Raw genomic sequence first — 14,530 nt, forward strand, 5'->3', positions numbered from 1 at the left:
AAAGTTGGAGGCATCAAGGAAATTTTCCTTGATGTTCTGGTCAATAGTTATCCCTCAGCTAAAGTCACCTAAACAGGTTATTTGGTTATTAATCTATTGGTGTTCATGAGAGCCTACTGTGCTCAAATTAGTAATTGCATTTCCTATGTTGCTACAGTGACCTACACTGCAGTTATTACTCAGTGTTTTAATACACACAGAGTGAAGGAGTCTTATTTTGCTCTGTCGTTGTTTCTGCTGCTTGTGTTGTCCTGTTGAACACTGTGAGTGTGATATTTTGGTGATGGAATGAGCGTCACAGTACATCCTTGGGCATGTTGGTTGTTAACACAAATGGCACATTTCACTCACAAACAAGAGTATATCTACAGCTGCTGTGTCACATTTCACTGTATGTTTTGATGTGAATATGATAAGCAAATCTGAATCTGAAAGATGCTGAATAAGCCCATCCTCTCTTTTTAATTTCATGTCCTGAACCTTTGTTTTGTGAGAAAACCATATCAAATTCACAAACCTGTTGGGGTCATCAGGATCACAGTTGGAAAGCATGTGAATGACTGTATCAGCCACCTCACGATCTGAGACCACGTCCCACAGGCCATCTGTCCCCATCACTATAACATCATCCATACTATGCTCATGCTTTTTCACATCATAAACTTTCACCTGCCGGAATAACAAAAGATTTTATTGAACAAGTTGCACAGAGCTACACTGTTTACTGCTCACTGACAGGCCATTGAAGCCTGCAGGTTCATACAACTATTTGTCCCACCCACACAATGCAGCCTTTGATTTCTCTTTCCCCAACGTCATTATAGACTCCTATCAAACACAGCTATGCAATATACCTCGTCATTTGTGGCAGCTGTTTTACATTGTATAATTGTATTCTGGATGAAGAAGTTTCTCCTGAGATCCATAACAGATACCCTTTATGACCACTAACTATTTATTTCACTTATTTCTTAATTTGACCGATGTGGAATTGATGTCAAAACCTCATGGCAATGGCAGAGTTAACCTCATTTTTGTGAAGACACTTTCACGATACTGTTAGGGAATTCCTGGATTTAGAATCAGGAACAAAAAGCATAATTGTAAATGAGGGTGATATGTAAAATGGAAGGGACTTTGCACTCGGGAATGGCGTGGTAGCATAGTACTTAGTGTAACATCCTACAACACCAGTGACCCAAGTTCAATTCCAGCCGCTATCTGTAAGGAATCTGTACATTCTCTCCATGACCGCATGCATTTCCTTTAGGTGCCCTGGTTTACGCCCACATTCTAAAGACCTACAAGTTTGGTAGGTGAGTTGTGGGCATACTATGTTGGCACTGGAAGCATGGTGATGCTTGCAGGCTGCCCCCCCAGCACAGCCTCGGACTGTGCTGGTCGTTCACATAAATGATGGATTTCTTGGTATGTTTCAATATACACGTGACAATTAATGTTAATCTTTGAAAAAGCAGAGGCCTTCCCATGTTCATACAAACCATTTTCTTCTTTCTATGTGGTAGAGACGAGTGAATGTTCAGGCACACCATGAAGCTGGTTACAATAACATGGATCTTGAATATTGTTGGAAAATATTTTGTTACATGAACACCAGAAAATCTGCAGATGCTGAAAATCCAAAGCAACACACACAAAATGCTGATGGAACTCAGCAGGTCAGGCTGCGTGCATGGAAATGAATAGACAATTGATATTTCGAGCTGAGACCTTTCTACAGGACCCACAATATTGTGGAAAGTACTATTTTGTCATACTCCTGACTCATGTTCACCAGATGGTGGACTTTGTGAGTCAAGTGACAATTCACTCACTGCAGGATATTCACCTCTGATCTGATCTCGTATCAACCTTATTTTATGTGCGTGGTCCAGTTAAGGTTTTGGCTGGGATGTTGATGGTGGGCAATCTGATGATGTGCAGGTATCTTGGATGTCATGGGAAATTACTTCACCCACAAATGATTACATGGCTCAGTTGTAGATGTCAGCCAATTCTGAACATTGTCAGCATATTGCTACAAGTAGGCACACATTAGATCGTTATCTGTGGAGCTCCACTCCAAGTCCATGCATGCTCCCCACAGATCATCTGCTGCTGCCATCACTCCAATTCACTCATTTTCAGTTGCCCTCCCCACAACTCACTGATATCATGGCATCCTACCTTAAACTCTCCTCCACTTTATTCATTTACCTGCGTACCTCTACCAAATCAGTGATGCATTACACAAACACTTTCATCCACTGGCAGCTTTCTCCAATTTGCTCACTAGCTGGTGGTCTGCTTCAATTTACTAACACAACACCAACCAGCCCCCCCCCCCCCCCCGCCACCAACTATCACCCAGATTTTGGTTGCCTTCTCCAATTCACCCATTTACTTGTGTTCACTTCTAGTTCCCTCATTTATTGAACTGTCTGCTGATTCTCCACTTGTAGACGTAGGTCCCCTTCTTCAAATGAGAGAAGAGTTGGCTATTGGAAATGAAAAGATCAAGAGAGGGTAAAAAGCAGAAGGGTGAATACAATTGGAAGAGGAAGGTTGGAGATGGGAGAGGAGATTATCATGGGGAGTGGGGGTGAGGACTTCATGCTGAAGAAATAGGCAATGGAATAACTTGATATCGTGTCAGGCCTGGAACTCAATAAGATGCAGGCATTGGAATGCCAGAGGCAAGGCCTTTGCTATGGACAGACTGTTCAGCATTGAAGAGTGGGTGTTCAGGAGGGATGGTGAAGACAAGACAGTATTTGGATCTAGGGTGAAATCAGAGGAGGGAGAGGAAAGGGAGACCGAGGGGAGTATTAGAGTAGGGAGAACAGAGAAATGTGGAATAGAATGGAGGTCCCTTGTGGGTACCAGAGGACTGGAAATGGGTGGAAGTGAGTTCCTTTGATACAAAGCAGTTTCTTTGGTCCTTGCCTTTCACCCCACCAGCCTCCAGATCTAACATCATCCATTGCCACCCAGGCCTTCTCTGATGGTCTTCAACATTTCATTAACTCAAATTCCCTGCTCCTGATTCTACCATGAACATCCGGTCTCTATACATCTCCGTTTGCATCAGTATGGTCTTAAGGTCTTCAATTTCATTCTTACCCTCAACAACTTCTCTTAAAATTCCCTCCACTTCCTACTAAAAGCAAGTGGACACTCACATAGGCCCTAGATATACTTTTTTGTTGGCCACATGGTATTGTCCTTATTGCAAGTTTTTTTTTTCCAGCATGCCTCCCAGCTCCTTATCTGTTACAGATGGGACATGTTCAGCACAACTTTGTGGGCCAAAGGGCCTGTATTGTGCTGTAGGTTTTCTATGTTTCTTTTGAACACTCCATTGGTGCTGCTTCATGCATTCATGCAGAGTTCAGCCATTTCATAATGTTCCCCACCCTACCCTCAAATTCACCTGACATTTCTCTTCCATTTCCAGATCTCTGTATCTCTACCTCAGGAGAATGACTTGTCACTGACATCCTTTATAAATCCACTGACTCATGCAACCACCTCAACTATACCTTCCTCCTTCCTCCTGTAAGGATAACATCCCATTTTTCCTCTATTTCTCCATCTCTTCCATACCAGTTCTCAAGATGAGGCCTACTGCTCTTGCTGATGGAGCCGTCACAGTGGCCACTTTATTAGGTACCTTCGGTCACAGAGTGTACATTGGTGATCTTCTGCTGCTGTACCCCATCCACATCAAGGCTCGACTATATACTGAATTCAGAGATGCTCTTCTGCACACTACTGTGGTAACGCATGGTTATTTGATTTACTGTCGTCTTCCTGTCAGCTTGAACCAGTCTGGTCATTCTCCTCTGACCTCTCTCACTAACAAGGTGTTTTCATCAACAGAACTGTCGCTCACTGGGTGTTTTTTCGTTTTTCACACCATTCTCTGTAAACTCTCAAGATTGTCGTGTGTGTGAAAATCCTAGGAGATCAGCAGTTTCTGAGATACTCAAACCACCCTGTCTGCCACCAACAATCATTCTACAGTCAAAGTCACTTAGATCACATTTCTTCCCCGTTCTGATGTTTGGTCTGAACAACAACTGAACCTCTTGACCATGTCTGCATGCTTTTATGCATTAAGCTGCTGCCACATGATTGGCTGAGTAGATATTTGCATTAACAAACAGGAATATGGTTGTACACATTAAAGTGGCCTTGAATGTATTTCCTGAACATCTGCTCTGATTCACGACCACCACACCTGTCTCCAGGCATATCAGCAATGCAGTCCACATCTATCTCCCTAACAGCCTCTGCATCCATCACATCACCCCTGTTCTCTAATTGTTTCATTTAAAGGCTCCTCATTTTCAATTGTCCAGTTTATTAGTGCCCACCCACTAAATATCCATCTTCAACAGGATTTTCAAACAAGAATGGAATCACAGATGTTCTCAGGCTTTCTTGTGTCTTTCCAGGGAGTTTCCACGTCTGCAGAGCACGAGCTTTGTTCTGCTGATAGATATTTCAGAAGAGAAGTGGACTGCTGCCAAGAGTAAGAAACACACAGTGCAGAAGACCCATCAAAAGTCCCCCACCTCCAGGAGGGTGCTGACCTTCTGACAGTGTAAAATTCAACCTGAATGCATTAGCAAAGCAAAACTGCCACTTAAAGTCCAGTTTAGGTCAAGTCCGCTTCATGGCTTTCAATTGTGTCTTTGTTTCTTCTTGCACTAATATCTTGCTTGTTGTACAGTCTATTTTTAACTACATGGTGTTTTTGTACAATTTATAGTTTTGTGTGTTGTCTGTATCCATGTGCCCGTGATCCTGCTGCAAGTCTTTCGGTTTATCTGTACCTATCATCACACTTGTGCATACAACAAGGGGATCGAATTGAATTCCTGTTTCTCTCAGAGCATCTGTTGCCCTCTGCTGGACCTTTGAAATAGAAGCAAATTGAGGCAACAGGATCAGATGTAACAGGGCAGCAGGAACTTGAAAAAAAAGGCATAGTTATGGCCTTCCCATGAATATTCAGATTGGTTACTTGTCTCAGTCTAGTAGGGCTTCTTAGTACTGAAATATTTGGGGTGCCGTGGTAGTGTAGCAGTCAGTGTGGCACTATTACAGCTTGGGGAGTTGGAGCTCAGAGTTTGCAATTCTGGCATCGTCTGTAAGAAAGTACTTCCCGTGTGCATCTGGGTTTCCTCCAGTTTCTTCCCTTAGTCCAAAGATGTACCGGTTAGTAGGTTGCTGTAAATTGCCCTGTGATTAGGCTAGTGTAATCAGTGGGTTGCTAGGCAGCACAGCTTGGTGAGCCAGAGGGGCAAGTGTGATACTATTTGTGGACATGATATGTAGTCAGAAATCCACATTTACAGTTTTGCTATCAAATCAATATGCAACCAGAGTCTGAAATTTCCAAATGTTAAAAAGTAGAACCCCCTGGGTTTGAAAAAAAGGGAAATTCCAAGTATTTCTCACAAGCAAAGCCAACATTGGAATTCACCCTGTTATTTTGAATCCCTGATCTGCCTCAACTCAAGTACTGGACATGATGGGGAGAGTTTCAGATTCTCTGTATATATCTACTGAGTAACTCTGAGGTAATTATTTCCTGATACAATTAGTATTATTGACAGCATCTATCAATAGTTCTCACCTCTGGCATGCAGGACAAGAAAGGTTTGATGTGGATGTTGGAACAATGAACCTTCAAATCATGATCTCCCAGTCCTCGAGTTACTCCTATAGTTGCCATGACACGTGCCTGTTGAGACAGTCAGTAATTCACAATCATTACTGAAAAGTTAAAGCAATGGGGCCCAGGCCTAAGAGCGAAAAATGACCCGATATTTATGTGCCCAGTCAGATGAAAAAGATTAAGGTGTCGAGGTTGAGGCCAAAGGATGAATCAGTGTTCAGCTCACTACAATGTAAAGCTGTATTCACTTCAGTGCTGAACTGACTCTCAGGTGTGACCTGTAGCCACTAGGCTCCTGTGTTACCTCAGTCCTGATTAACTCTGCAGCTGTGGCCTGGAGCCATCGGGCTCCTGTGTTACCTCCGCGTTGAACAGACTCTCAGCTGTGGCCTGCAGCCATCAGGCTCCTGTGTTACCTCAGCAGTGAACTGGCTCTCAGCTGTGGCCTGCAGCCATCAGGCTCCTGTGTTACCTCAGCAGTGAACTGGCTCTCAGCTGTGGCCTGCAGACATCGGGCTCCTGTGTAACCTCCGCGTTGAACAGACTCTCAGCTGTGGCCTGCCTCCATCAGGCTCTTGTGTTACCTCAGCAGTGAACTGGCTCTGTGGCTGTGGACTTACTTTCAGAGACTCCATGGTTCAAAAACAACCAATTGTCTTTGCTTCCCCCATTTTGTGAACTCTAAACTGATTCTTACTCTAGGATCATCTAAACAGAGCAATTTAATGTGGACACAAGGAGCTTCAGGTAATGGCCTGCTTAACCCGAGACCATTAGCTATTTATAATGTAAAGTGCCAGACCTACCAAAGAAGTAATCTGTAATCTCCCCATCCCTGATATACTTAGTTTTTTTCCCCTTCCCCCTTTTTTTTCTCTCTAAGCCCATCACTCTGCCTGTTGTCAATCTCCCTCTGGTGCTCCCCTCCCACTTTCTTTCTCCCTAGGCCTCCCATCCCATGATCCTTTCCCTTCTCCAGCTCTGTATCCCTTTTGCCAATCACCTTTCCGGCTCTCAGCTTCACCCCACCCCCTCCGGTCTTCTCCTATCATTTCTCATTTCCCCCTCCGCTCCTACTTTCAAATCTCTTACTATCTTTCCTTTCAGTTAGTCCTGATGAACGGTCTCGGCCTGAAACGTCGACAGTGCTTCTTCCTATAGATGCTGCCTGGCCTGCTGTGTTCCACCAGCATTTTGTGTGTATTGCTAATCTGTATTCTCATTAGACTCAGTATCTGGGTTACTTAGATTGACTGATTTGAACCAGTCAGAGTTGAAAGAAACAAATACATGAGGCAAGGGGGCATAAATATAGAACGTTGGTTGTAGCCCTGGACTAGAGTCAGTAAGAAGGTGACCCAGGTAGGTCAGGTGACTTTGAGTCAAAGGGATGGAGTTCCATCAATTCAACTGATGAGGAACATTAAAAGATTCAGGAAATCCATGTACATAACAGCAATAATTCCCCAGCAACCAGAGGGCAACCATTGCAGATGAGGAGGACTCCCACAGAAACATGGAGATCAGGACCACGAGGAACGCCTGGCCAGCTTAGACGCCTCTTCGAGATAATATCCTTTTTCTTCATTGACTGTTCATAAAGCGTTAGGGAACTCCAGTGAGTGTGCACACAGTTAGTTGGTTTGTGAACCCATGTGCTTTTATTTGAGACAATAAAGGTTACATGTCGGTAAATACAGATTCTCTCTGTGCCCCTCTGATCATTATTACAAGGGTAGAACCTTGTAACAGAATCAGTTCAGAGTTCACAAAATGGGGGAATCAAAGACAATTGGCTTGCCTACTTCCCCTGTCCCTGATTCATTCAAATCCACTAATTTGCAGACTGTAGTTCCTTCTGGCCAACCATTTCCATAATTTGTTTTTTTTTGCACATTGGATGTTTGGTAGCATTTGTCATGTAGGGTTTTTTTGTGGATTCTGTTCTGGTTCTTTGTTTTGTGGCCACCTGCAAGAAGACGAATCTCAAGGTTAAGCAGTATAGGGTATACATTCTTTGATAATAAATTTACTTTGAACTTTGAAGACAAAGTAATGATCAAAGTTCATATGCAATATGTTGTCATAAACTACCTAGAGAATCACTTTCTTGCAGGGACTTACAGAAAAATAACAAAATAGAATTTATGAAAAATTATAAATAAACAAAGACTGAAAACCAGGATACAACAGATGACAACCCGTGGAGTCCATGAAAGCAAGTGTGCAGGTTTAGGAATCAGGTCAGGGTTGTGGTGCACGAGGTTATCCGAGCTGGATCGGGAGCCTGATGGTTCTAGGGTAATAACTGTTTCTGAACCAGGTGGTGGAAGACCCAAGCTGCTGTACTTTCTGCCCGATTGTCGTATTGAGAAGAAAGCATGGCCTGGATTGTGGGGGTCCTTGATGATGGATGTGGCTTAGTGAGGGGGAGGGCTTTGCCTGTGATGGACCAGGCTACATTCACCACTTTCTGTAGACTTTTCCATTCCTGGGCATTGTTGGTTCCACTCCAGGCCGTGAAGCAACCAGTTAGTATACCCTCTACTGGGCTTCTATGGAATTTCAGTCATGCCTTCTTGGTGATGACGCTTCCTTGCTGGTCACAGGGCAGATCCTCTGATATGAACGCAGAACATAGAAATCTACAGCACAGTACAGGTCCTTCAGCCAACAATGTTGTGCCAACCATGTAACCCACTCTAGACACTGCCTAGAATTTCCCCTTCTATTTTTCTAGGCTCCATGTACCTAACTAAGAGGCTCTTAAAAGACCCTATTGTATCCGCTTCCACCACCGGCTCTGGCAGTGCATTCTATGCATCCACCACTCTCTGTGTGAAAAAACTTACCCTGACATCCCCTCGGTACCTATTTCCAAGCATCTTAAAACTATGCCCCCTTGTGCTAGCCATTTCAGCCCTGGAAGAAGCATCTGACTATCCACATGATCAATAGCTCTCATCATCTTATACACCCCTATCGGGTCACCTCTCATCCTCCATCACTCCAAGGAGAAAAGGCCAAGTTCACTCAACCTATTCTCATAAGACATGCTCCCCAGTCCAGGCAATATCCTTATAAATCACCTCTGCACCCTTTCTGTGGTTTCCACACCCTTCCTGTAGTGAGGTGACCAGAACTGAGCACAGTACTCCAAGTGGGGTCTGACCAGGTTCCAATATAGCTGTAACATTAACTCATGGCTCTTGAACTCAATCCCATGGTTGATGAATGCCTTTTATCTGGAGGAAATGTTACTGTTTGTGTTGCTCCTCAACGCTTGTGGCTGGCCTTAGATTTTATGGACAACTGAGTTCTCTAGGTGAACTCAAACCAGTTGTTATTCTGACACTGATTCAGGACTGAGAGTGTAGTGGGAAGACAGCCAATGTAAAGATGTGAGAGGAACGGGCAGGACAGAGGCTGGTCGGTGTTAGTGGAATCATAGGGAAAGGTGAATCAAAGGAGGAGAATCTCAGGTAGACAGGCAAATAGGTGCAGAGTAGATGGAAAGACAAAGTTCTGCAAATACTGGAAATCCAGAATAACACACACCAAATGCTGGAGGAACTCAGAAGGTCAGGTAGCATCTATGGAGAGGAATAAATAGTTGATGTTTCGAGCCAAGACCCTTCATCAGGACTGGAAAGGAAGGGGGTGGGGAACAGTCGGAATAAGAAGGCAGGGGAAGTACGATGAGTCTAGCTAATGGAGGGGGAAGGTGGATGAGGAATGGAAATGGCAGACAGAGAGACTGAGAGAGCTGTGTGGACTGGTAGGAGTAGAAAAGGAACAAAGGGTGAGTGGGCTATTTAAAACTGATAATTCAATGCTCATTGATGTTACTCAATGTGAGATAAATTGATCTTCCCTACATCACAATGCCTAAACTTCAATGACCATGGCTGTGAAGTGCTTTTTGGTTAAGTCAAGAATACAAAGGGTGACTGTAGGCTATGGGCCAAGCGCTTATAAATGGGATTAGTATGGTCAACATGGGCAAGGTGGGCTGGAAGGCCTGTTTCTGTGCTCCATGACGATGCTGTGAGAGTTTTGTTAACCTGTTGAAACACCAGAAATCTCTGGAATGCTCACCTCCAGAACACAAATGTGACATTGAATTATTGTAAGTGATCGCAGCTTGCTTTTAGTTGCACCACTTACCTTCTTGCCTTCCCCATACACTAATGGGAACTTCAGGTCATCCTCTTCTATGGTCTTGTATGCCCTGCAGAAAGAACGGGGAGGAGATGCAGGAATACACATCGACTAGATCAGCCAGTTGGACAAATGTATTACTTTTTGCAGAGGTAATAAGCCATGGAAGCATTCATCTCATCTCATGCGAGATCTCTGGAATAATCATTAACTGGTCTTATTTCCACTGTTCTATCCACTATTTTCTTTCAGTTCACATCCAACGCCAATCTGCCCAAATGTGCTCTCAAGGTGTTATTGGAAACTCACCCACCCTGCTGTCACCTACCAAACCCGCTTACTCCTCTATCTACCAGGAAGATTGCGGCAGGTCAGATGAAACAGCTTGTCACCACCCACTTGAGGGCAATTCAGAAAGAACAAAGGAGTTTGGTCTTGCCAGCAATGTTCAAATCCTGTCCACTCCCCTGTCCATTCAGATTCCTTTTTCTTCAACCCTTTACATTTTCCACCTATCACCTCCCAGCCTTTCACTTCATCACCCATCCCTTCCCTCCCCCCACCTACCTTCTCCCTCACCTGGCCTCACCTACCACCTATCAGCTTGTACTCCTCCACCCCCCCCCCCCACCTTCTTATTCTGGCTTCTTCCCCCTTCCTTTCCAGTCCTGATGAAGGATCTTGGCTCAAAATGTCACCAGTTTACTCCTCTCTGTGGATACTGCCTGATCTGCTTGCATTCCTCCAGCATTTTGTGTGCGATATTCAAATCTTGCAAAATGTCTCTAAAAATAAATTGTTGGTCAACTCTTACCAGCCAGTCATGCTATAATCGCGGAACAACATCTTGCGGCCAATTTCCCGGTGCTGAATTCTCCTTGGAAATTCCAAATGTGTGAACTCATTTCCAAGCAGATGTGGTTGTAAATATCCCTAGACAGAGAAAAAAAAATAATCTAGTAAAATCTTCCACAGGTTCAAATTTTTTCACCTAAGGTAGGATAAGTAATGGAGGACAGGTTTTTAAAGATAATTTTTAAGGAGACATTGAAAGCTGGAGATTTAGGGAGGGAATTCTAGAGCACAGATCTTGGCATCTGAAGACACCAATGGTGCTGTGAAGATGTGATAAAGGCCTGGAGCAGAAGCGATATAAGTGAGTTGGAGGTTTAAGCATTTTACATAGATAGATGGGTCCATGGGGGTGGGGTATTGAACTATGAGAGACTTGCTTATAGCAGGATCACTGGCACATAGTATTAGAGACACATCATTCACAAGAGAAACTTAAAAATATACAAAATTATAAAGAATGAACATAATTTGAACAGAAAGAAAGCAATGTGCATTGTATCGCAAAAGTGGTCATAGTGTGGTTATACTGATTGAGGTTATGAAGATTGGTTCTTAAGTTGATAAAGGGAAGTAGCTATTATTGTGTTGGATTTTGGGCCTCTATACTTCCTACCTGATGGTAGCTATGAGAAGATGACATGGCCCAGATGGTGGGGATCTTTGATGATAGATATTACCTTCTTGAGGTACTGCCTCATGTAGATACTTTTGAGGATGGGGACAGGTGACAGTTTTAAAATGGGGGATGGTGAACCAATATTGAGCATTGTGCTTTGTGAGAAAATTGTAGTTTTACATATCAGTGACCATATACCTCCCGCACAACCAGCTGTCAGGTAGATGGTAGCTAGGTGAACAGGTTAATGGGGAGATTACAGAAACTGAGATTAGTTCCTAGACTGTGGCATATTAAGCAGCTGTGGTGGGACAGCTAAAACAATGGACTTTTTAGAGTTGACAATGGTTTGGAAGTCAACTGAGGCAATATTCCTGATCATTTACCCATTATACCTCCACATTTAGGCAGAGCTCTTGGGGATCACCCACTATTGAAGATAAGATGGAAATCGATTCCTGACTCCTGCCCTCAATGAGTTGTAGACTAATTTGGTCCATGAGCCGGGGAGCTCTAGTTGTTCATCAACGTGATGGGGCAGAGAAAAACTGTGAAAGGGGCTGGATAGGATGGCTGGATCTACTCTCCTCCTATCACATTCCTTTCTCCCCAGCCCTTTATCTTTCCTACCCACCTGGCCTCACCTTCTAGCTATCTTCGTTGCACTCCCCCCTCCTTCTTACTCCGGTGTCTCCTCCCTTCCTTTCCAGTCCTCAAGGAGGGTCTTGGCCTAAAACATCGACTGTTTATTCATTTCTACAGCTGCTGCCTGACCTGCTGAGATCCTCCAGCATTTTGTGCATGGTTGCCAGGCAAAATAGTGAGGTCATAATATGAGAGATGCTGCAGATGCTAGAAATCCAAAGCAATACAGTTTGCCAAGCTTTTGTGTGTGAGTGTTGCTTCGGATTTCCAGCTTCTGCAGAGTTCCTTGTGTTTTTGTTTTGCTGCTTCCTGCTTTGTCGCACTAACTCATACATCAAGGAAATGCAGACCTATACAGAAGGCGGCAAGTAAAGACAGGAGATATCTCCTTACTAAATACTGCAGTCGTTGTCGCTCTGATTCAGGAGTGAATTCATTAGACAGTGGGATAACTTCTCCGTTACGGATTAGAATAGCCCTGGAATTAAAGATAACAAAAACATTAACAAACTCGGCAAAGGTATTTAGACAGACCAAGAGCTTAGTCACTTTGGGTCGAAACCTCAACCATCAGAACTGACGCAGGGTCCCGACTATCCCACTGCCTCCCCAGGTGTTTCCTGATCTGCTAGGGACGTTCAGCAGCTTGATTTTGCTCCAGATCCCAGCATCTGCAGTCTCCTATATCGCTGTATATTAAGAGAAGCTGCTTCCAACAATTAAAGGGCTAATAACCAGAGGGCAGAGGGTTGAAGGTTGCCAGTTAAAAGGCAGAAGCAACATTAGAAAATGGAGCATTAGGCCATTCAGCCCCTCCACGGCTGCTCTGAATTCAATTTTTATGACTTTTTATTTCACGTACAATATTACTGAGAACAACTTGTTCTCAATATTATTTATGACTTATTTATAATTATTGTTACTGTAGTTGCTCAGTTTGTCTCGTACATATCGGTTGTTTGCTCAACTTTGTGTGTAATTTTTCATTGATTCTATAGTGCTTCTTTGTATCTGCTGTGAATACGTGCAGGAAAATGAACCTCAGGGTAGAATCTAGTGACATACAAGTACTTTGTTACTAAATTTACTTTGAATTTTGAATTGTCAGTGAGAATAAACTTGATTCTGATTCAACTAGATAACAACTGAACTGTTAACTCAGTGCCACTTTCCTGCACTAATTCGAAATCTCTCAATCCCTGTAACATCCAAAACATTCTTGGTTTTGAACCTACTCAGAGACTAAGCCTTTAAGCGCACTTGGGTGGATAATTTCAAAGCTTCACAGTACTGTGGGTGAAGAAAATTCTTTTTTAATTTTGGTTCTGAAAGGACAACTCCCAGTAAAGAACACTTTTGAACACCTCAACCACTTTTGAACAACACCACACCATCACCCCTGCATCTATCTTGACAAGCAGTGTATGTTTCAAAGAAATCATCTCCCCTGTAAACCCCCAGTCAGTTTCTGAAACGAGAAATGCGGGGATATTGAGTGAGGATCTATGAGCTGTAGATGCACGACGTCTGGGAGAAGGTCCGTTTCCTGGACGATAGTGAATTTGCTTGAGTGGAAGGCCGACACTCATTTGCCCAATTCCCTGAAATGTGAGTTGGATTTTATTTCATCTGTAGTGGTAAGTGGAAGAATGACAGAGGAAGAACAATATAGGCCATGAGGCATGGGAACAGAATTAGACATTTGGCCCTTCAAATCTGCTCTGCCATTCCATCATGGCTGATTTATTATTCCTGTCAACCTCATTCTCCTGCCTTCTTTTGACACCCTACTAATCAAGAGTCAAACGAGCTCTGTTTTAAAAATACCCAATCTTTTTATTTATTTATTGAGACAGCGCAGCCCTTCGAACCGTGCTCCCCAGCAATCCCCTGATTTTAACCCTAGCCTAAACATGGGACAATTTACAATGACGAGTTAACCTACTAACTGCTGCATCTTTGGACTGTGGGAGGAAACAGGAGCTCTCAGAGGAAACCCACATGGTCACAGGAAGAACATACAAACTTCTTACAGGCTGCGACGGGAACTCCACAGTCACCTGTGGCAATGCATTTCACAGATTCACGACTCTCCAGACTAAAAAAATCCGCCTCATCTTCATTCTAAAGGAGTGACCTTTTATTCTAAGGCTATGCACTCTAGCCCTGGACTCCTCTACAATAGGAATCATCGTCAACACGCTTACTCTATCTATGCCTTTCGATGTTCTAAACTCCAGCAAATACAGGTCCAGAGGCATCAGGTGCACCTCATAAATTAACCCCTTCATTCCTGGGATCATTTTCCTGAACCTCCTCCGGACCCTCTCCAATGCCAGCACATCCTTTCTTAGATAATGGGCTCAAAACAGTTCACAACACTCCACTGCTGTCTGACCAATGTCTTATAAAGCCTTAGTAATTAGCCAGAGGTTTTATCTAGTTTTATCTTTGCCTTTCCAAAGCAATCAAATGTTTTCTTTTGCATTGGCTAGGTACATGATATTGAGGGAGATTTGCTGGTTAGAACAGAGGCTTTTGCTGTCATGTTAGCTAAGGTTTGG

General features: G+C 43.5%; 1 protein-coding gene across 3 annotated transcripts in view; it reads right to left on the reverse strand.

The window, feature by feature from the left end:
- The window catches only part of LOC132381100 (protein phosphatase 1H-like), a 51,444-nt gene that overhangs the window by 6,486 nt on the left and 30,428 nt on the right, over nucleotides 1-14,530 (reverse strand). For 2 of the 3 annotated variants that reach the window (XM_059950311.1, XM_059950309.1), the window contains 5 exons: nucleotides 12,360-12,444; nucleotides 10,665-10,783; nucleotides 9,857-9,920; nucleotides 5,648-5,755; nucleotides 518-669 (listed from right to left, as the gene is read on the reverse strand). In XM_059950311.1, coding sequence (XP_059806294.1) covers nucleotides 518-669; nucleotides 5,648-5,755; nucleotides 9,857-9,920; nucleotides 10,665-10,783; nucleotides 12,360-12,444 — 528 coding nt within the window. The other variant, XM_059950310.1, reaches the window with a different exon arrangement.

The sequence above is a fragment of the Hypanus sabinus genome, chromosome 25, assembly GCF_030144855.1.
Source record: "Hypanus sabinus isolate sHypSab1 chromosome 25, sHypSab1.hap1, whole genome shotgun sequence".
NCBI classification, from domain to species: domain Eukaryota; kingdom Metazoa; phylum Chordata; class Chondrichthyes; order Myliobatiformes; family Dasyatidae; genus Hypanus; species Hypanus sabinus.